Genomic DNA, 23,940 nt, shown 5'->3' with positions numbered 1-23,940 from the left:
CATTGTTTTCTTGATTTTTCTCCCTTTGCGAGGCCTTCTCGTGCTCCGAGCGAGAGCCATTTTCTTTGGACCACTTCCGTTGCATCATCGTCCCTTGAGGCAGTCATTGCGTGCCTCTGTGTGTGCAATACTCATTTATAATGCATGGGCAGGGCACAGGTGCGGCATACCTGACTTAATTATGCATCAGCTGATGGCTAGACGTGAACCAGTCTGACATTCTGCCCCCCAGAGCCCTTAACACACAAAACATTGGGGTTCCTTGTCAATATCAGTTACTCTATTAATGACAGTATCACTGATCATGAAATTCGATATTTTGATTAAGTGGTTGACCGAGTACAAATCTAATACATGTTCAACCCTCATTTACATGATTCAAGAAAAAATGCACCACGGTACAGACTCGTGTACTTGATAACTTCATGTACACAGCAGCTGCATACTGGATTTTTTTTTTCAAATTGATTATTGCATACACATTATGTCAGTGGTTGTCAGTTTTCCAATTGATGGTTCCGTGCATTAGTGTTTGGCAAACACACACCCCCCCCCACACACGGACACTTGTTTGACATACGAAGTGTGGACATTCCCTTGTTGGCCTGTGGTTAAGGTAAATGCTCCTTTTTCTCCCACTAGGATAACTCCTTCGAGCTGGATTTTTGATGATGATTCCCAGGACTGTTTCTCTTCATTTTGCAACAGATAACCTTGACCCCAAAATGCCTCGAAACTGTTTTTCAGAGAGGGGGGAACATTGTGTGGACGTGTGCAAGTCCACACAACGCCATTGTACCCTGCATTATGTGGACTTTTTCTGTGCAGAAGTCCACACTATGTATGACACGCCTGTACACAAAATAATCAATTTTCCATCCCAGTGTCCGACATTAGCGTCAAAAGCAAAATATGGCCCTGAATGCAGTCAAATTTAAAAGGACTTCCAGTCAAGCCTCTAGGCATCGCTCATGATGGATTTTTTTTTCAGTCACTACATTTGACAACAGAGAGTATTGAACTGATGCACGTTTTCAAGTGATGTCATAGTAGAAGGGCCTGATTTTGTGTCTGTTGGCCGGGTTTGAAACTAGTACACCTTAAACATCACGTTTATTATCACATAAATGGAGACCAGGATATTGCATTAAGATCCCAAGAAAAGCACTCGAGCTGGAGAAAATAGCATGCTTGATTTCCCCCACGAGTCCTGGTGGGGGGCTCGGAGCAATTAGCCATCTCCCGGAAACTGATTAACAGCCAACCGTTTCATGTTTGGGGCAAAAATCCAGGTTGCGACAGTGTGGTTTTGGCATAGGGGTTGGCTTGCTGGAGCAGCATTCATGAAACAGTTGCAGACCTGCTGTCCCACAGTGCATGCATGTGTGTTTGTGATATGTTGCTAACTAGGTCTGTTCAGGTTGATATGTGCTGACTCTGCCAACAACTGATGGATGGTCTGGAAAAGTCAACAAAAATCTGGGAAGCGTAGATGCCCTTTGACCTTTCCTGCCTGAAGACTCTGGCAAGAAGGAGATCACAGACTTTGTCCACGTCTGGGTTTTGCATCATTAGCATTTCTTCATTTTCGGGTTGTTTTTGATTTTGTAGGCACCCACCAAGGCCTGATCTGTAAATTAGCTCTGTACTTTTTTTAGGTTCTTGTTCCTCTGTGGTTTCCAGTTGCTTCTGTGTTCCAGTGTGAAATTGATGAGGCTGGAAGAACCGAGGAAAGAAATGTACACAAAAAGAGAACACACAGAGGATATTTTGTCAGCGAGAAGTGAAAATGCAATTAAGCAGGCAGGGAATATGACAGTGTACTCAGTGGGGCAGGCAAGTGTGACACGACAGCCCTCTCTTGGTGAAATTGCATCAATGTCAAGTTGTTCTTGCCTGGTAACATTACTTGCCCAAAGATAACTGTGCATGAAGTATTAACACTCGTAAACAAGTAAATATTAGCTTTGTTCTGTCAGTTGCTCAGTGGGCATTACTCTAGGCTCTGTACTTGTGTTATGTATAGAGCGCCCTCAACTGGTCATGCTTAGAGCATATACATGTATATGATTGGAATGACATATTTTGTGTGCATTACAGGTGATGCTTTACATTGATGGTGAGCTGCATCAGACTAAGATGATTTCTGATGACTGGCCGCTTCACCACAGCAACTACCCAGTTGCACTGACCATTGGGGCATGCTATGATGGTGAGTTGATTTGATGTGGTGACGACCTTTGACCTATGTGAAATGACTCGTCCACATGATATTTAAATCATGTTCATGAAAATTATACTGAGAAATAAATTCAAATTTCAAAGTTAAATGACAATTTGAATGCACTAACAATAGCCCTAACAGTCCTCAGTCCTCCAACAGGTGAAGGATTGAGGACTGTTAGGGTTAATGAACCTACCGTCAGTACATGTATGCTGCCCTTTGATTTGAAGTGAACTTGAATTTGAACTGAAATTTCTGTCATCAGAGACTTTACCTTCTCCTGGTGTCGTCTTAACTATTTCCTGGTTTTCCACAATCCGAAATTTCTGTCCTCTCTCTATTAATGACAACACCCCGATTGCATTTGTGACATCCCCTTAAAAAAAAAAACATGCAACAGCGGTCCTCTGGTGGAAAATGTGTGCACCCTGTAACTGTTTCCTGCTCTGCGCACTTTGTGGTGGAGGTAGCCATAGTCTCGTAGCAGGTGGTGTGGCCATGCCCTTGTTTATCGGTAACCTCCCCCCTTCTTTTTTTTTTCTTGTACCGTTTTCTCATCCTAAACACCATTCCATGGTCCTTTTTCTCCCTCTTTTTTCTCCTTTTCATCCCTTTTTTCCCTAAATCATACTTCTTTTTAAACCTTAACCTCCTTAATAATCAACCCTCCCCCCTCTCTCCCTTCCCAACTGCATGTTCCTCTCGCTTGATAATTTCTTTGCTCCTTGTTTAATTCTTTCTGGTTCCGTATGCCCGTGTCTCTTTTCGTATCGCCTATTTTGTGGGCGCGGGGTTGTCAATTTTTTTCTCTGTTGTTGTTTTGTATGTTGTCTTGTCAATGTTCATGCCTGCTGTATGCCTCATACTTATAATTTATGCTGCCTTGTACCCTTGCCTATAAATGGCACTTACCCTTGACCCGGCTTCTCCTAACCAACCCCACCTTCCATGGCACCAATCCATTTCCCCCCTTTTTCATGCGTGTAATCCTTGACGATAACCCCTTCCTAAACTGTCGTTCTGTCTGCATTCCTCACTCTCTTCCTGCATGCTTGCCTTGTTCTTCTGTCCCCCCTCCCCAACCCCTTCCCCTTTTGCGTTTGCTGCCCCCTGCATGCCCTTCTGGTTAACCCAAAGACTTTGATACTGATGCACGCACAGGGGGCAAGGGTCGCTTCAGCGGCCACTTCCAGGGCTACTTGGCGGGATTGAGCGTGCTCCCGGGCCATGTGGAGACGGAGCCCACCATCCAGTGTATGTACAGCTGCAAGGAGGGGCTGACCGTGACCCCGGACGACCTGGCCGCGGATAGGCTCCAGTTCAACGCCATGAAGACGGAGCTGCTCATCAAGGTGAGTTTCTTCCCCCCTCCCCCCCCAAAAGTAAAACAGTCTTGCAAAATCAGGACGTGGTCAGATTACTTATTTTAAATTAAGTACACTGTATTAGGATTTTCTTTCCTAAAGTATTTTGTTCATAGGACATCACTAATAAGTGTAACTCTTCAGCCAAGTGTGACTTTCTTTTCTGACAGAGCCTGAGTATATTTTGTTCAGAAGAAAGTTACAAGCTTCAGTCACGTGCATGAGATCAGTATGCTCAGCGGTACAAAAACCACAAAGATGTCCTCCCGTCAGTGGAGATAAGATTCACACTGTTTAACTTTTTTTAACGTTCACACTGAACCATACTCAATAACACTGACTGGAAGTTTCCGTAGTATTTTGGTATGCGACAGCGGCTAACTCTTCTTACCCGTGCGGTTTGCTGTCCTCTAGGGAGATCTCAATGATGCCTCGCAGCTCCTCCGCCGTGTCTCTTACTTCAACTCCCGCAAGTTCCCCACCCCGGGACAGAGGGCCCTCACCATCAAGACCATTACCACGTAAGTTCGGGCTGATGTGTTCCGAACTCTCAGCCATTTCAGACTTTGGCGTCGCATCTCTGCAGAGAGTAGAGAAACATTGCCGTCTCTGTATTCTTAACTTGCTGCCAAAAAATATAAATTTGTAATCGATTGAACAGATCATCAGCTTGCCCTCAATTTCTTCCCCCACACCCCGGTTTTGCAGATGCAACGGCATCCCCATGCCCATGACTGACGTGTCTGCCTATGTGATGGTGGTCCAGCCGCCGGAGCCTACCATTACCATCTCGGGGCCCAGTGAGATGGCCCAGGAGACCCACGAGGTGGTGGCGGGGATCCGTCCATTCGCCTCCATCAGCATTGTCAGCACCATGTCGGAGGAGCAGGAGGAAGAAGAGGAGGCGGCTCTGGAAGGTGAGGGGAGGCGGTGTTTTGGTCAAGATCAATTTTGAACAAATTAACGTGACAATAATCAAGGATTTCTCTCTGGACATGAATTTGAGTAGGCATTGTCTATCGGACGGGTACGTAAAGTTTGGCTAAGGTTGAGTATTCTTTTGGGGTAAAGTCAAAGATAAAGGTCACGGTGACTTTAAAAATTCTCTTCCCTGTCCCTCCCCCCAAAAATGCAGAGATCGGGCAGAAGCCAGATGTCCCCCTGACCGTCTCTCACCGCCTCGACTCCTGCAACATCACCACAGGGACCTACCTCACAGGTGGTGAGCAGTTCACTATCGCTGCTGAGCTGCTAGCTTCCTACAACCTCATCAAGTTTGACTCGTCAGAAGGGGTATCAATCAAAGGTGAGGAACAAAAAAAAAACACTTCAAACATCAAAGAACTTTGGCATGAAAACTGATTGTCAGGTTATCCATATTGTCTAAAGATTGATAAATTGTAAAAGGAATGATGTGATTAAATGTGCTCACAAACTCGTTAAATTCAGTCAAACTTTGACACCTTTGTCTCTGTTTTTCCCCCTATTTCTCAGGAGTTGATACTATTGAGCATTACGTTGAGGTCCTACGTCAGGTCATATATTCTTCCTCCGACACTGAGCAGCTGTCGCATGTTTTGACCGTGACATGCACCGAACTGAATGGACGGTTCCAGAGCAATGAATACAAGATCACGGTGAGTTGGAACCATTCTCAAATTGAATCTTGCAAACACAGCCAACTGAAACAAAGGATAGGAATATGTTCAGTAAAAATAATTCAGGATTGAAAATGTGCTTCATTTACTATGTTTACACAAATTTGACTGAGTTGTCACCGTGCACCTATGGGGAAAACGGCCAGCAATCGTAAGATTTGTTTCAGTACCAAAAACTGCCTTGTTCCAAGTGCTTGCTTTGTCCGAGGCGAGTCGTTTTAACACACCCTCTACTTGCTTTGTTGGTGCCCTCCATTAGGTGAACATCCTGCGCAAGTCCATCAAGCAGGCCATCCGGCCCAACCACGACAAGGCCGCTCCCCGCTCCAACATCCTCTTCAAGCCGGGCAAGAACACCCTGGAGGAGGAGATGAAGGAGAAGATGCCGCTGACCAAGCTGGGTCAGATCACTGCATCCAGTGAGTTCAGAACCCCCCATCCCATACCTCTCTCTAAGCTACCCCCTGGGTCAGATCACCGCATCCAGTGAGTTCAGAACCCCCCATCCCATACCTCTCTCTAAGCTACCCCCTGGGTCAGATCACCGCATCCAGTGAGTTCAGAACCCCCCATCCCATACCTCTCTCTAAGCTACCCCCTTGGTCAGATCACTGCATCCAGTGAGTTCAGAACCCCCCATCCCATACCTCTCTCTAACCTACCCCCTGGGTCAGATCACTGCATCCAGTGAGTTCAGAACCCCCCATCCCACACCTCTCTCTAACCTACCCCTTTGGTCAGATCACTGCATCCAGTGAGTTCAGAACCCCCCATCCCACACCTCTCTCTAACCTACCCCCTTGGTCAGATCACTGCATCCAGTGAGTTCAGAACCCCCCATCCCATACCTCTCTCTAACCTACCCCCTGGGTCAGATCACCGCATCCAGTGAGTTCAGAACCCCCCATCCCATACCTCTCTCTAAGCTACCCCCTTGGTCAGATCACCACATCCAGTGAGTTCAGAACCCCCCATCCCATACCTCTCTCTACCCTCCCCCCTGGGTCAGATCACCGCATCCAGTGAGTTCAGAACCCCCCCATCCCATACCTCTCTCTAACCTACCCCCTGGGTCAGATCACTGCATCCAGTGAGTTCAGAACCCCCCATCCCACACCTCTCTCTAAGCTACCCCTTTGGTCAGATCACCGCATCCAGTGAGTTCAGAACCCCCCATCCCATACCTCTCTCTAACCTACCCCCTTGGTCAGATCACCGCATCCAGTGAGTTCAGAACCCCCCCATCCCATACCTCTCTCTAACCTACCCCCTTGGTCAGGTCACCACTCCAATAAATTCATTCCCTCTTCAGCTGTTGTCTTCAGGGCTTCAGTAAACTTTCTTTTCTCCTCTTTTTCTGTAACCCTGCAATTTAAAACACCTTGGAGAAGTGTACAGGCCTTACTCTGGTCTGTCTGCCTAAGTCTGCATAGGTTCATGAAGGCAATTTCGAGTCCATTCTTCGTGGCCTGATCATAAACAAGATTGCATTCTCTATTTGCGCTTTGGGTTTATGTGTGAGACACTTTGTCTAGTCCCGTTGCTAAAATTTAAGAAAAAACGTATTAGCAGGAACAATAAAAAGACTCGGCTACAGAACACGCTGTCCTAGATTATAAAATCTTGAATAAATGTTTAAAAAAATGCAAAAAAGAGAGATTGTTCAGTTCTTTGGAAAAATTTTGTAAACTGTTGCCATAAATAGCAGTACAAGTATTCTCCTGTAATGAAGTGCTTTAGAGCCCACACCTGATGTCCAGTTTGCTGTGTACTTTCCAACTACCTGTGAAGGGGACAGTGTTTACACTGACCAGGAAAGTGCCCTAGTAGTTAAGTGGCCAACAAACTACCATCCAGATCTTATCTCTTTGTTATCAGGTCTTTTGTGTCATTGTTGATATAGCAGCTGGGTTGCAGACATGCTGCCAGTGGAAGTCAGGGATAATGTTTAATTTCTGTGATCAGACAATTTCAATAGCTTCAGTCAGACAACACTAATTCCTTAATCTTTCCAGAGGCTAGCTTGAATAAACATCCATTAGCGCCGTCAACTACACCTTTAAATGTAAAATAAGAGTTGGCCATGTAGCACCAACTGCATGTGGAAATCTTTATGCAAATTGCATAGGTCAGGGCTGTGGCAGTGAGCCAATTGGTTGGCTAAAAGACAGGCAGCTCGGTAGTTATTGGCCCTGATGGTTTAGTTGTCAGTCATGGTTGGCCAATCATGTATGGTCTTATTACAGATTATTAGAGGTTGAGGCTTAGTACCACTCTCATCTCTTAGCATTCTAGAAAGCAGTGCAGGTATTGCGGGGAGTTTTTAATTACGATTCGTGCCTGCGTACATCGACATCAGTGAGATTTCCTAAAGATGAGTTCAGAATTTGTCCTCTGCAATTAAGAAACTGAGCTTATTATGGGTAAGACATACAATATGCTAGTTCCATATTTTTTAGACGTAAGACTGTTTAGTTCGGATATTGGTCTCAAATTACCCATTTTCTGGCTTGTATTCTCTCATGTAACGTGTTTATTTCAGTGAACACATAAATAGGCCTACTGCAGGAAGCTTGTCATGCAAGGTGCACACATTCACATGTAAAGCATGTACTTATTGGGTCGTTGGAGTGCCTTTGGGTATTGTGTATTGGATTCAATGAATATCAATGACTTTGTAGACAGTGTATCAGAAGGAAGGGTAACTTGGAAGAGTCCTTTCAGAAGTGACTCCATCAAAATCTTCAGATTTTATAAGAATGCTTTGCAAATCGTGTTCTCGATGCTGTGAATTTCAAATGATGGGCAGCAGATGGAACGAGTTTGCTACGTTTTGTGTGCAGGGATTGATGGAAAGCATCGTGTCTGGTGTTAAATTTTGTGCTAAGCAGCAGGATTTTTCCGTTCAACTTGACCTGGTATATCATCCACCTGTATGTTGGTTTGTGTGGAATACACTTTGCTTGTGGGCAATAACTTCCGACCTACAAATTACTGTTTCCTTGATTGTCATTTGCGTCTAATGTGTACATTCATGGTACATGTGAATCAGCGGTACATGCAATTTTCACCGTGTTCATTATATGTGTGAGCAGTGTTCAGATAGATGCTACGTGTATATGCAGACGCCAGGGCAGCCATTAACTATCTTGCTGAAGGTCAGGTGTGTATTCAGCTTCAGAGTCGACCAAGTTTACAGTTCATTACAGAGTTACGATGTTTGCGATCCAAAAGCTCATAAAAACCAAAGGCGCAGCCATAAAAATAATTGACTTGTTTCTGAAAAAGGCCATAGTCATACCCGATGACATGTCACAGTGTTTACAGAGTTACGATGTTTGCGATCCAAAAGCTCATAAAAACCAAAGGCACAGCCATAAAAAATAATTGACTTGTTTCTGAAAAAGGCCATTGTCATACCCGATGACATGTCACAGTGTTTACCTCGGACATGTCAGGCGGGAGGGAATGGAGATCACCTGTGCATATATCGCCATACGCAGCTGTCATAATCATACGAGGACCACCACGTCCGTGTCCACAAGGCAGATTGTTTTGTAAGCATCATTTAAAATTTTTCTCTAAATTATCTCCCACAACTTAAGATGGTTAGACTGTGCCCGTCACTTTGTTGTGATCAAATGTAAGTTTGTTGACCCCTGTTCTATCCCGCTATGTTCTGTAATGAACTCTGTGGTACGTCATCAGGAGACAGGGCTACTTCCCACAGTTGTCCCAGTACTGGCAAAAGTATTGTTGTGTGGATGAAAGGTGAAATCGTCAAAACAACTATTTTAGAAAAAATCTGCTGTTTTTATTCCTGTGTGGGGTTCACAGGTACAGCCATGACTATCGTGATTGTCATCTGCGTGGGGTTTTTGGTCTTCATGATCGTGCTGGGCGTGTTCCGGATCTACGCCGCCCACCGTGACAGCACCTACGACCAGCAAGACTTTGACTGGGACGACTCGGCCCTCAACATCACCGTCAACCCTATGGAAGGGGTAAGGCACAGAACATTGATGGGGTGCTTGTGGTAGAGGGAAGTGAAATTGGATCATTTGGTATCAGTTAACCCTATCTAAATTGAGGGAAAGAACAACAGAAATTGTGTGTGTGCGAGCTTGGGAACAGATCTTAAGATGGTAATCAAATTCTGAAAAACTGATTGTCAGAACTGTTGGATGTTTAGCCACTTCCAGCAAATGTAAGTGATTCTAAGAATGATACGTTGCCATGTTCCTAGGATGATTTGTTCTCCTTTGAAAAGGAGACAACAGCATTAGAAGGGAAATATGGAAGGGCTGGCTTTAGTTAGGCTCTTTTCATTGATAACAGATCAAATTCTACAGCAAGCAATAAAACCCTTGTGAATAAGCATTCTGTCCTAGTTGCCTTATTTTGTATACAGCCGTACAAATAACATGTACTTGAAATCATCTTGATGCAAAAAAAAATACATACAAGGAAAAGTAATGACACATTGAAGAGAACCACCTCATAAATTGTTGGTCAGTGAAGCATAGCGTTGTTCAGTGGGAAGTGCAAGGCTGATAGGTAGATACTGTCAGACTCAAGCATGCGGAGATCATAAATCAAGTCTTTCAAAATGGGAAACATCTGTGAAATGATGCACGACGAAAGCCTTCGTCTGGTGGTTTGCTGGTTAGATTGTTATGGAGAACAACAAGCCGTGTTTTTCTGTTGAACATTCATTAAAAGCACACTGACACATCTATGAATTGGGAATTGTTTAGGGATAGGCCACATCGATAACACTTGATTAAAGATTTTTGATTGAAAAGGCACAGTGGGCCTATGTGCTGATGACATCACTCTGGTAATGTGCACTTTCCCATGGAGCCAGTGGGAGCCATAGTTCGGTTAGCATCATACGGAGCACACTTTGTCATCAGCACCGTGGTCCGTTTCAAAAATCAAGAAAATCCCAACGCAGTTCATGTGCAATTGTACATGTGGAAAATTATATTTTTTGACTCAACAGCCAACCGAGACCCACGTGGGGGTGGACAGCGATTCCAGCGATGACGAAGACGACAGTTGCCAAGATGACCTGGATGACAGCTCCGAAGAAGACGACGACGACGATGACGAAGATGATGCCAGCGGAGAAATTGACGTCGAAATCAAAGGCACCCAGCTAGAGTGGGACGATTCCACGCTCAAGTTCTAAAACAAACAAAAAACAAAACAGGAAATCATTTAAACCTAAGGTGCATCCGTTGATGCATCTTTAATTCGCTTGATTGTTGGACACAAATATTGTAACTGTAGCGGGTAAACTCAGCAGGTAGCACATCTGTTGAGCGTATTTCAAATTATACAACATTCTAGTGTACATTTTTAATTAAAAAAAAAATTAATATCAAGGAAAAAACTTTCTGCAAGATTGAGCAAGTCTGGTAGGCAGTCTCGCCTTTGTTGGGCAGAGAGGGATTGTGTATAAATTCTTATTGAATTCCGTGATTACCTTTATTTGCACATGGGTCTGGTCATTTTTTAAACAATTTTTTTATAAAGTTAGGGACTACGCCACCTGTTCATCGAACATCCTCTCCCGTCAAACCTTTGCAAACATGTAATGAGTGTATAATAAGTGGAATTCTCACAAGTGTTGGGGTCAGGTCAGGGGTCGTTTTCAGGGAGCTGCTAAGGATACTAATATACTTAGCACAAGAAAAGGTTTGCTTAGCAGGAGCAGGGCACCAGGCAAAAATGCATGCAATGCATGCTGCTGGGGACCAAGCTGATTTGCTAGGCATTTAATTGCCTGCTTATGTGCGGCACCCACATAAGATTAGACTTGGAATCACTTACCCCTCAACTGTAATGAAATGAGATCCCCCTTTGCTGGTGCTCCATTTATTGTCTGCTGAGCATATAAAATTTCTGCTAAGCATTTGTTTATTGTCGCTCCAGGAGAAAAAGTTTACTACTTCAGTTGACCAGGGTGCTTACTGTGCTGTCCTTTTTTAAGTTTATTTAAAGAGCTCCCAGAAAAGGGGCTACATCCGAAAGAAAAGTGCTAATTGTGATGTATTCATGATGCTTTTGACTGCATTTTAAGTTTTCGTGATTTTTGTTTTGGTCCTGTGTTAATTTGGAGTAATTTATTTTCTTTCATGGTTTTATTTTTGCACGGTGTTGAACATTTTTAACAGTTTTTTTTAATGAAGCAAATTTTAATCAAAGCATTGACTCTTGGCATTGTAAGCCCAGTTTTACAAGAAAAATGAAGTCAATCTGCCTTTCGCGCATGCCCTTATTGACTTGTCAGCAAGGTACCACTTTCAAGATTTTTTCTTTCAAAATGTCATAATGTCTGCATTTAGTTCAGTGCACAACATCCAATCTGACATTTTGTTCAGGTCATAGAACTGTTTCTTGGCAAAAGAGATCATAATTTGGTGAACAGAGTCCCATGTGAAGGTCTCAAATTTTTCAACTTGTAAGCTGTACTTTTTCCGGGTAGTTTTACATATAAATTTTTTCAAATGAGTGGTGCTTTCAGATGTGTGAGAAATGATGCATTAAAGCGTCGTCGGACAGCAATACAAGAAACCAGATACTGAGAAACCCACAAAGCAATTGAACAGTTCGTAACATTTAAGTTTGTCACGACCATGCTGAGACAAAGTCTGGAGCGTATTGCTTCATGGGGTAGCTGCTTTCTTTGTAAAGAAATTCCAGTAGAATGAAAACTTTGTTGAGAGAACCAAAACCTAGAAGTTCTAGCACTTTGAGCTGAGCGCGCCCAACAAATGGTACTTCTTTATTGAAATGGTTTTTCCGTTTGTAGTTGGTTTTGAAGCTTTTAATTATTGAGGGTGGAAGACATGTCAATTGGCAGTTAAAGCATATTTAAAAGCGTTTATATTTCACCATATTTAGCTTTTAGACATTTTGTCTCATCGGCACTCCATACCTGTGACAGGCGTGCACATTGCATTTTACGAGGGCAAGTGCTTGTACGTAAGGAGGCGAAGCACCGTAACTTGCCCGGGATTTTGTGTAAAATATTCACGACGTATTAATTTGTGACCTGTTGAATTTTCAGTGAATCTGTCACGTAGTGCATGCGGTTGAGAAAAGGGGAAGCAAGAATCACCAGAAAGATTTCAGTGTTGTTAAAATATTTTAATAAACGTTTACGTGTTGATCGGTTACACTGTATATTTGTATAAAAATCATACCAGTAATCCCCATTCGTTTAGCATCCCAAACAATATACTGGACAAGATGTAACAGAATTTGCACTTTAAATGATAAGGACTTTTCTATGAGTACAAGTAGCAGAGACCTCGCTAATGTGCACGGTTTTTAAAATTTCGTTCCATCAGTAACCTCCTTTGAGCCGTCGAGTCAAGTTTTTGCATGCACTGTTACGGTAGTTCTTTGGTATTGTTTCCGGTTACTGTTACCAAAAAAGCTTGTGCAATCTTTGCATATTTTTTTTTTCTCTTGAAATACGTTCCTGTACGAAGTTAGATGACACGGCGATAGCGTACATCATTCGGTGTTGTTGAAATTGTAAAATTTTCTGTAGATGGTGTATCAATAAAAGAAGTAAGTACAACTAGCTATCCATATTACAAATCTGTGGTTTTCTAGATGAAAATGCTCTTGTGGACAGTCGCCAAAGTGTTCACCGCTGCCATAAAAACCAGCTCCTCTTGCAAATTATTGTTTTGAGTTCAGATTTGAAGGGGGTTATTTCACAACGTCACACCGATGTTTGAAGTACACTACAACAGTTTGAAATGGAGGATATACCAAATAAACTCTTGCTTGTACAGTCACTGAATGTTTTAGAGAAAAGTGTACCATGTAATTAAATTGCTGGATATATTTTTGTCTGCTTATATATAACTCGGTTTGCCATAATAACGTCTGGACATAATTTGAACCCTCCTAATACTTGTACAATGTCAGTGCTATATGGATTGATGTATCATAGCTGTGTTCAGGTTACCGTTCCTGTAGATGCACTGATCGCTATGGCAAAAAGTCAGATGCCTGCATCAGGATTGGGAGCCAGTCTTGTAGCAGACTGGCACACGTCAGTGGTAGAATGCAGGCAAACATTCTGAGAAAGTGACTTCTGTAGTTCATAGATTTAACACGTTCTCAGTTTGTATGAAGGTTTGAAAGTTTCTTGGGGAGAAAGCTGAAAGCATATATTAAAAAAAATCACACTGAAAACTGTTTATTAAATGCTGTTATCAAACATCCAGACTGGCTTTCAATCTGAAAACAAACTTTCATCACTGCACATCATGACTTCTCTGTAGATGGCTTTTTTGTGGCATTGACTTTGTGTGTTGTAAAATTTGTCGTTAGGAGTCATTCTAATCAGTATTGATATCTTGTCATGGTGTATTTTTTAATATTTACGACCCATCTTTTTGCCTGCCACGAATTGTACAAGTTATCCAGCAAATCTAGGAGATTTAAACAGAAGTGTAACACTGATTATTTGGACAGAAAAGCAGCTGCTTGTTGTACAAAGCAGAGCCCAGAATGTAGCCTGTAAGTTTTTCAATCTGGGAACTTCATCTTTGACACTACTTTTCATCTGCATTCCCCGCTTCATTTTTAGGAGAATTTTTATTCTCTCCAATACATGTACTTCTTTTGTTTTAAACCTGCACCAGCGATTCTTCTATGATTTGCATTCAAGGGTTGGTGTTGGATAGCTCTGGCGCCCTCTTTCCACCTTTGACCTCTTTGCATATTCAAATCAGCTCATGGCTCGATTGGGAGAAAATTCCTCCTTGGATCAGTCCAGCGCTCAAAGGTGGAAATGAGCTTCAACTGTAACTGAAAAATATTATGATGAAAATCCAGCCTTTCTTATCCATTTGCTTGAGAAATTTAGACTATTTTAAATCACAGCCACCCAGAAAAAATGGAGGAAAAAAAGTCAAACATATGACCTGGGTGAAGAATGTTAAATAGTTGAATACATGTTTGTCTCGTTATTCACTATCAAAAGCTACCCAAATAATGCGCCATCACATTATTAAAAGACCAGAATATATAAGAATTTCACACATGTATTAACCATCATTTTAAAATTTCAAAAGTGAAAAAAAAATGCATTTAATCAGGAACACAAAGCCCAAAAACAGTTGTTGAGTGGCATCGTGTTTTTAACACATATATTTAAGTTTTTTTACAAGTTGCATTCCTCTGATATCATGTAAACGTATTGACCCATACTAATTTTTGTTTTTCTGTTAGTTCCCTCATGTCATGTGTTTGACTAATAAAACTTTTCCCAAACCGGAACACTGCCGTGTCTGAGTAATTATTAAGGACTCCCAGAAATGCTCTTCTTTGCATGCAAGTTGCAATTGAAAAGCTGAAACGTGTTGTTTTTTTTTTTTTTTACATGTTGGTGTTATTTTCTCTGTCTGATTACAAATTTTCAAGATAACTCCACATTCCGGAGTACCGTAAAATTTTTGCACTTCACTCGGAAAATTGTGCCCTTAATTATTTCAAACGGTTTTCAGAAGAAGTCTTCACAACTTTTGTCCGGAGAGCCAAGGTTTTAAACATCTCTCAACAGCGACAGCTTTGATAATCCTACGGCAAGACGACTATTTTTTAAACAAAATGGCAGCAATTATGTCGTCTGTGCATGTTTACAAAACTCTTTTAAAATGCACAGGAAAATAAACATTTGAAATACTGGCTTTTGATAACAGATCTACAAAATGTTTCCATATTTAGTTGGCAACAAAAATAAAATTGTTAACACTGACAGGAATAAAGGTACATATATATTGCCCCTTCATGCCCACACAAAGAGTTTCCAAACCCCTGCATAAAAGAGCAACTGGGCACTTGTTTCACCACCAAAACATCTTTTACTTACTCTCCTTCACCTGTTTGACTCTGAGCAAAAAAGTCAGAAAAAAGTAAGAAGAAAAAAACACAGGTGTATTTGCACATTGTCAAAAAAGACCAACCTTTACAAAAACCTGGGGTCTAAATGTTGAATGCTTCGAGCTTCAACTATTAATATGCTCCAATACATGCTATCCTTGTCCATTTACATTTGTCCACATTTGTGTACAAGTTTATACACGGTCCTTACTAGTAGGGCATACTGCACCTACAGCGGACAAAAATTAAATATGAAAATGACATACTGCGTGATATGCAATAGAGCGCCCTCAAGAGTTTGCAACATGGCAGCCACTATATGCAATGCATGTTTGAATGGGTTGACACGACCGGAAGTGTCACCCGGCAGAGCGCGTTTGGAAAAGGTCGACACAGCGCATTGTGATTGGCCACCTTGTTGGAAACTCTTGGTGGTGCACTATGCAAAACGCCTCTATTTAAAGGCTACATTCTGTAACAGGTGACATTCTCATTTCGACATTCAAGGAATTTTCTCTTGACTGAGTTCGGGTGGCTTGTTCTCGTATGTTCACGAACAGACCGATTTGTTCTTCTTGGGTCAGCCGCTCGAATGCCGGGCACGTAAAACTGGTTATCGCTGGTAGTTAATGACAAGCAACATGGCGATGTACGCGATTCGAGAGTTTTTGAATAACTGGGCTGAATTCTTTTCTGTTTAATTAAGCAGGAATATTAATTTCTGTGTTATGGAAAATGATTAATGTTACTTTTGCAAAATTTCCTGTTTTCTCTGGCTTTGTAAGCCATCGCTCTACTTTTTACCATGTTTGCAGCTGTTCAAAAATCAAAATCTCACGAGTTTTTCCGTGTGTTCCTGTAAAACCCTGACGAGGAGGTGGTGTGTGATCCTGTTCCGAGGACAGTGTTCTTGAGTCATGTTCCCGCCATTCGAGTGCGGGAACAAGAAACCCATGTCAAGAACAGGCCGCCCGAACTCGACCGTTTCATTGCAAGGCAGTGTCAATACAGTCTACTCCACTTTGTAACAATCCCTCACAAATAGCTGCAATGCAAAGTGACACACAAGTTGAACACATTTCAGCTGTAGTGAATTTCATTGGAAACATTTACCGTGCATTTACACAGAGTATGATCTGGCCGATATTCAAGACATCCAATGAGTCCCAAAACAACCAAGAGAGGGCGCAATTTTCCCAACAAACGCAGACTCCTTTGGTAGGAACTGCACTCGGCTGGCTCAAAAACCACTATGAAATGCACACGTTACGGTCATGCCACTGCCAACAAAATGAACATTCCTGACCAACATGGCTCTTTTCAACCGATGAAGGACTGCTTCTGCTCAAGGCGGATACAATGCACAGCTTGAATCCATCTGTACTGGAAAAGACAAGACATCACCTGTACGATCCAAATACGATATAAAAAAAATTTACACATTCCGTGAGCAAGCAAGGGAGAAAAACATGCAAATTTGGAAGTCAGAGAATTGAAAGTAAGCCAAATAAAATTGCTGTAAACTGTTCCGGCCTCACATGCGTGGTCGTAACTTAACCGCACGTACAGCAGGCTGAAATAACACTTGCCCCTGACGTAACTTTGACCACCACCACTGACCACAGCAACAAGGAACGAGGCACTGACATGAACTCCGCTTACGGTTTGGTTCAGTCTTTGGTAAACCAGCTACCAAAACAGCAAGGTTGTCTCCAAATAACACGGCTGCGGCTGGCAATAACACACATGCCTATAGGAAACAGTCACCACCACATCGTAGGTTCACATTATTAAGTACAGTCCAGTAATTGAGACAACCATCATGGACTCCTTTTACAGAAGACTGATTTTAACATTTAAAATATTAATCAGTTACATCCTTGATTTAAAAGTCACCCAAACGTCACAAAAATGTAAGTGATACCCAAATCTTTTCTTACTCTTGGCCTTATGCTCATGCACTTGTATGCTGTATCACAGACAACATCTTGACAAGAAATGACGATGTGTAGGTTTTGAACATAAATGCTCACAGACCGGCGCGTATTCATGCAAGTGTCCTGGCTTGGTTGCTAGTAGGGTACCCATTAAATAAATTCAGTACGCAGAGCCAAAATGCGACTGGAGTGTACAACTCGGTCATCACAATTTGAGCTCTGAGTGGGATCTTTCACCTTTTCTAACCTCAGATACTGAAAGCATCGCCCTGTTCAAAACTGGCGGCACGTTGAATAAACTCTCAAGGCAAATTTGGCAGGCTGCAAGGTGAAAAGACATTTTAAAACGTCAACTCGCAAGCTTTTTGATAACTGTCCACGTGAAAGAACCCCATGTTATCCTTGTTGACAAACTTCAGGAAGTACCGCAGGGGGCACAGGCCATCCGCATTCAGGTTGTTCCGGCAAAAACGAACTGCACTGGTCTGGTCACGGCCGTTGTACAGCACGCGCAAGAAGAACTCGGCCGATTTGGACCACAACTCAAAGACGACGTTTGCGGCGTAAGGCGGCCAGTGATAGTCTCCCAAACCCAGTGCGTCCAGGAGCGGGGTTACGGTGATGTCGTGGCCCGAGTAGAAGACAAACTTGGGGTAGTTGGAGGCACCGTGGCTGATTTTCTTCATCTGTAAGGCGACCTGCGTCAGCAACGGGTGCATGGCCAACCGTGCTAGCTTCTGGTGGGGGCCGTGCTCCTTGCTACGCAGCTCCCGCCCGACACGGTCCGTGAAGGCGATGATTCTAGCCAAGTGTTTCTGCTCCACGCAGCCATAGGGACTGCAGGGGAGGGGCTTCTTGTGACAGATGAGGGCGGAGTAAAGTTCCTGCTGACCCGTGATTCCTGGCAAGCTCTTGGTCTTGGGCTCCTTCATGAGCAGCGCTGCTACCGATTTCAGTAGCCGCTGGACTTCCGTGGAGTTCTTCTGTGCTGCCCACTGGAGCTGCTGTTTGCTTTTTTCTAGGCGGGACTGAGCCGGGCAGGAGCAGTTCCAGTTGGAGGGACAAAAGTCGATGTTCTCGGCAACTTTCAGCCACTCACCGTGCCGGAGTTCCAGCCGCGGGAGGAAGCCAAACATGAAGGCAAAGGCGCTCTGCTGGGTGCGGGAGTTGACTGTGCTCTTGAAGCGCGTCATGTTGGGGTTACGGAAGTAGGCCCGGTGGGGAACCAGCTTGGCAGTGTAGGCCTGCCGCAGTCGCTCCCCAAGCTTCATCAGCTGCAGCCAGCCCGTGGGGGTCAGCTGGGCCAGGCCGCAGCGCCGATGCTGATGGCCGCCGATGGGCAGCTGGCGCAGGAACCAGGGCATCTGGGGCCAGGCCGGTAAGGCCTCGTCCTGGGCTGTGATGGACGCGATGAAGCGCGACAGCAGCGTCGAGGACGGTAGCTGCTCCCTTGCCGTCTCCAGGTCGCAGTTGAAGTCGGTGTCGACGGTGATGTCTGGGATGGTGAATTGGGTCATGGGGGTGCGATCACCGTGGCGTGCCACCACATGGACGTGATGCAAACCATAATCCTCACTCACTTTTCCTGAAAGTCAAAGATTTACCAACTGGTTAAACTACTAGCATTGTAGGGGATCAGGTTGGCGTAGTAGATCTATTTCACCTTCTGTCTCTGCGGTCCAGGTTCAATTCCTGGCTCAGTCCACATGTGGATTGGGTTTTCAGTCCCTACCTCATTCCAGGGGTTTTACCCAGAATATTCCTCTGAAGTTTCCCTCCCACCTCTAAAACTGTAACTGCTTCTCATTGTCTCCTCTCTACAGGTTTCTTCAGGCTAGTGAGCTACAGTGCCTAGGGTGCTTTTGAAGAATCTTGATGTCATAAGCAGAAATAATTAATAATAATAGTGGGAAGTAGCAGCACCAATGATTTTGTTCATCCCAGAAAACTGCCCAGAATTTACAAGCGTTACTTTAATTACATTTAACATCATTACAGCAATTTCAAACCCAGTCTACTGGGACAACACTGAAAATCCCTGCTCAAAATTAAGGCCAGATTTCACGGCCGTAGAAGACAACCATCCCATACCTTCTTCGCCATCAACCTCCTCCCACGGTGGGTTGCAGTACTCCTTCATCCTCTGCTGGAATTCCTCCAGCTCCACAGGAGAAAGCTCGGGGATCTCCACCATCGCCTCCCAGTTTTTCTTGGCCTTGTCCCTTCTCTTCTGAAGCTTCTCCACCTTTTTGTGGGTGACTTTCTTCTTCTCCTGTGGCTTCTTCTTGTCTGGGGTTGAAATCAATGGTTTGCTCTTCTGAGCTTCCCTGGACCAAGACCCTCCTGTTTTGTAGTTGCCTCTTTTTATCTCAACTGGACCCACATCCATTTCTAGTTTGGGGAAAATTGTGAAACAGAAGGGATTAATTCAGCAAGATGATGGTCATAGGTTTGGAAAGCTGCATTATTGGGAAGAAAGACAGATATTGTGTCCTCACAGGGACGTCAGGGTCATTAATTTCTTTTTAAGTAAGCCAGGACCACTGCAAATGAATCCTGGGCATCAAAACCTAATTTTGGATGTTGCTTAAAACATTTTTACCAAAAAGAAAAATCACAGAGTCGTGACAAAAGTGATAATTACAGAACAAAAAATTCACAACTTCTCCAAATATTCACTACATGACAAATCCACATTGAAACAAGATCATATGACCAAACACTAAGCTTTCATATGCATTCTTTAGTTACACAAATGGTTTACGTTTGCCAGGCCCCATTTATTTAAAAAAAATGGAAAAGCTTGAGTAAGGAATGCCATGCACAAAAAATCACCCACCAAAATAGACGCACAAAAAAAAGTAACCATTAAGAAACCTAAACAATATATGTAGATATTAGGAAAGGAATGTGTAATATTACAATTGGGAAATAAAGATGGGAAATTGAAAGCAGATCTGAATTAGATCGGAACATGTTATGAGCAGCCAGCACAAACCGAAGCTCTGCTGTTGTTCCAGCACAATGCGCTGCTGTTCTTTCCTGTACTGCCCCTCCCCCACGGGATACATCAGGTTGACTGGCTGTAGTTCCTGCACGGATGAGGTGGACAGCTCTTTGCTGATCTCTCCTTCTTGTTTTAACATCCCTGTAAGATGAAGACTGACCATCACATGAGGAAGTACATGTACATCTTCGGTGTACAACATGAAGCTGTGGGTGAAAGTTTGACCGTTCCTTCTGTGTCTATTGACTCTGTGAGGGGCACGGCATGATCTGCCGGTACTTTTGACAGAGACAGAACGACCCACTAGACATTTAGCAAATCTCAGCTTTTTTCTCCATGTTCATCTTGAGGTGCACAATTGGTTTCAAGCATTCATTGTCAGAACCAAATGAGAATACTCCAAGCCTCAGCCTCACGTTAGACAGTGCGATGTTTCCCGTGCGAACAGTGGACCTGCGTTGAGCTTAAGAATCTCAACTAAGGCTTGCACAACTTCTAAAATTGGGGCCTGAAGCCAAAATCAAGGACAAAGTTGAGGTCTGGGAACCCTCATCCAGTATGCACCTACTGGACTGCTTGATGCATGCAAAACCACAGGGTGTACCTATCCTATTCAATTTTCAACGGAATGTGTACAAACTCAAAACTGACAGGACAAGGGTGGACGGTAAGGAGAGGAATGGCAGGGCAGGTGACACTTCTGGAAACCAAAAGATCCCTCCGTGCAGATGCTGTTTGGTTTCCAGAAGAAAACAGCCGGGTGGTCAGTAGTTCATCACAATTCAAGAATTTGTTGATGGGGTTGGTGGTACTCACACATGGCGCAGAGGAACAGCAGCATGGCAAACAAAGCCAGGGCATGCTTCTTCCTGAATGTGTATCTCATGGTTACTGCCATACACAATGGCTATTCTGCCTTCATCATCACATCATCTTGATCCTGTCTGTCAAGTTCTTGAGCTGGCTCTGTACAAGCTAGTGACCCTGCAGAAAACAAAAGCAGTAACACTGCAAAACCTGGACTTCAGGTACTTGTAGAAACCACGGAGGTAGAAACATGTAGAAACTAGGCCTGAGCAGGGAGCCTTTGAATTGATGTTATACATGTTATAGCAAGGAATCCCACAACTCAAACCTGTTCATTGTCACTCCCTTTCACAAGTGAAGGGGGTGTATCAATCCTTGAACTATAGGGTTCGTAGTCTGCCAAGCTCCGTGGGAGTTTGCCAGACAATAGACCCCAGTTCTAGGGGTATGTTGAACCCCGCAGTTCTGCAGGCTGGGGTATGACATCGTGAAGGCTACATCATAACTTGGCAAAAAACTTACCTAAGTTCTAATACTCAGCTAGTACTACGTGTCCATGTTTGGGTTAAGCGCAATCTTGAACCTTGCGCAAATTAAATTTGCTCAAGGTTCAAGACTACGCTTTACTGAAATTTTATTGTAGGCCTACTGCATCCTGAGTTGATTTGCCATTAAATAACATCCATTCATGGGAAAATCAACTTGGATGTGAGCAGGCCTACAGTGATTTGTGCAAAACCCAGGGTACAGTGATTCAGATTACGCTAAACTTCTGAACACCCACAAAATCCTGTGATCCTGAGGACTAACTGAACATTTCTGAGCAAAGATCTTACCCTGGAAACTATTCCATTCTCCAGTGAGGAATGTTTAATTTAGTACCACAGAAAGTCGTTAAATACACCCACATAACATGAAGAAAGAAGCCGACTATCGCACTAAGTTGGCCAGCCCAGCCAGCTAGCTACACGTACGATCGATCGTGACCGGAACATAATATTAAGTGCAACAGCGCCCTCTGTTGACTACCAAAAAACTCTAATTGAGAGCCCTTCCTTTATCCAGTTCGCACACTGCTCAGTTGCGTTAAAATTAAATTTCGGGCGTTGCAATTTTCATTCACTCTTTGAGTTTTTATAATAGCCACCAAAGAAAAAGTTCAAGATTTAAAAAAATTGGTCAAAGTAGAAGTTAGCATTTAGAAAGGTCGCAGAAATTTATGTAAAAATTTGAACAAAGACAGCAATAAAAGTTGAACTGAAATATAATCAAACAATTAGAATATAATAAAATATAGAAAATATGACTATATAAATTAAAATCTAAACACCACAACTACTGGGAAAAATTCATCTAATCATGAGGGACAAAAAGACATTGTTTACATTTCTGAATACTGGTACTTGATAAAACGATTATAGAGTTCAGGCTTAGATTCCGTGGGGTGGGGTCTTGGATTGGGAAAGCATAAGTTTTCAAAAACTAGCAGAAATTAAGTTATTGATTTCACTGAGGGGCGACGCTCCCCAACTTTATGGGTGACGTCATTTACATGTATAGCGTCCTCAGAGCATAATAATGACACGTCATTATTCATCTGAATAGGCCTAATCCTCTCCTTCCGTATATCGTAGAAGGCCTGAAGTTCGTGTTACTCGCCGAATTTACCCCGAATGGAGCTCATTATCATGCTCGATTTTTCTGCAATGAGTAGAAAAGCTTTTTGGGGGGGTTTTGTTTTGTTTTTGTTTTTGTTTTTTTCAATTGTTTTCTTTTTCTTTTTTTATCTCTCATGTAGAATTAGAAGCTTATAGGAATCTCCACGATGATGCAAACTGATGCAACTCAGAAAATTGCCATGTGGGAAACCCAGTTGCGGCATAGCTTCTCTCGATCCATGGGGCCCCGTTGATGATTTTGTCAGTGCAGGGTTAATTTCCTGTCTTTTCATGACCCTTCTGAGATAAGCCGTGAAAAAGAGCCGCTGCATTCATTCATGAAAGGGGGCCGGGGACGCCAGTGTGACGGGCCGTCATCTCCAAAGCTTAATGGGGGGGGGGGGCGGATGATTTGAAAGCTTTCAAGCCCAAATCCACGTTGTGAACGCCAATAACAAGTTCGACTTTCCGCAATGAGCGAACGTTTATGTGCACTGATTGAGTCAAGATGCAATTAATCGACACTGTGTCCACTGAGGAATAAAAAAATGTATTTTTATTCCTAAATCCAGCCTAGAGTACGGCCGGTCTCTGCCAACTTCATTGGAAAGCTAAGAAACCTAAATTTTAATTACAAAGGAAGTTGTGTTGAAGAAGCAAATTTTTAATCGTAATTCCTGTGGTCGGTCGACCCATCAGGATACAAAACAGGGATTTCAGCACGCTGCCGGGGAATGGACAACAATGTTTCTTTTTAGAAGTCTTACCGATGTATTCATACAGTTAATTTGAACTGAAAATTGAAAAATGAGAACCGATCACAAGTTTTAGACAACTGAAAACCGATGATTTTTAATCCATAAAACAACTCGAAGTGAATTTTCAGTCTGTAGAAAAATTCTACTTCTTTCCACAAAATGGGCAAAATTTAATAATTTAGGGCAAATTTTTTCAGAAAGCATAAGGCCTAGTAAAGTCTGATTTTGACAGATCTGAAACACCAAGCAAAAGATTTTAATTAAAATGCGTGAAATTCGTGCTCTCTATTGTTCTCATTGCAAATCACATCCTTGCTTACTTAGCTATGAGCTTTGCAAAGAGTTTTGTTCGGTTCTGCACACCATACAGAGGGAAGCCCGCGGTTTCGGGATGATTTATTCAAGACTAATGAATATTCAGTTTCTTAACCCTTGGCCTTATCATGCCATTTCAATAAGAGCTAAAAATAGAGACCAATCAGACGGATCGCTTCACGTGAGGGGTCGTCCATGAACTTTTCGGTCAAATGTCTGACCAATCAGGATCGAATGGAAGGCTGTGTGTAATGTTTTCATCATGTGGTAGACGCGTGACTAAGGTTTGGGGATTCC

The 23,940-nt window shown here is 43.1% G+C and overlaps 2 protein-coding genes across 2 annotated transcripts in view; one reads left to right on the top strand and one right to left on the bottom strand.

Moving 5' to 3' along the window:
- LOC110979196 (calsyntenin-1-like) overlaps positions 1-14,558 on the top strand; it is a 59,639-nt gene extending 45,081 nt beyond the window's left edge. The window contains 9 exon segments of the mRNA XM_022234795.2: positions 2,101-2,212; positions 3,362-3,576; positions 4,003-4,109; positions 4,297-4,505; positions 4,724-4,894; positions 5,083-5,225; positions 5,506-5,665; positions 9,084-9,250; positions 10,252-14,558. Of these exon segments, the coding sequence (XP_022090487.2) occupies positions 2,101-2,212; positions 3,362-3,576; positions 4,003-4,109; positions 4,297-4,505; positions 4,724-4,894; positions 5,083-5,225; positions 5,506-5,665; positions 9,084-9,250; positions 10,252-10,440 (1,473 nt within the window). The 3' untranslated portion in view covers positions 10,441-14,558.
- LOC110979166 (2-phosphoxylose phosphatase 1-like) lies at positions 14,189-21,894 on the bottom strand. Its single transcript, XM_022234733.2, has 5 exons — positions 21,749-21,894; positions 20,922-21,089; positions 20,097-20,246; positions 19,190-19,489; positions 14,189-18,683 (listed from the first exon to the last, which is right to left on the bottom strand). The coding sequence occupies exons 2-5, from the start codon at positions 21,001-21,003 to the stop codon at positions 17,440-17,442; spliced, it is 1,776 nt and encodes a 591-aa protein (XP_022090425.2). The 5' UTR covers positions 21,004-21,089; positions 21,749-21,894; the 3' UTR covers positions 14,189-17,439.
- Between the last annotated feature and the right edge of the window lie 2,046 nt (positions 21,895-23,940).

This window comes from Acanthaster planci, linkage group LG16, assembly GCF_054643075.1.
Source record: "Acanthaster planci isolate LZ-2023a linkage group LG16, COTS_SCS, whole genome shotgun sequence".
NCBI lineage: Eukaryota > Metazoa > Echinodermata > Asteroidea > Valvatida > Acanthasteridae > Acanthaster > Acanthaster planci.
The sequence above is the reverse complement of the archived record's forward strand: the minus strand, read 5'-3'. Positions and strand labels throughout refer to the sequence as shown.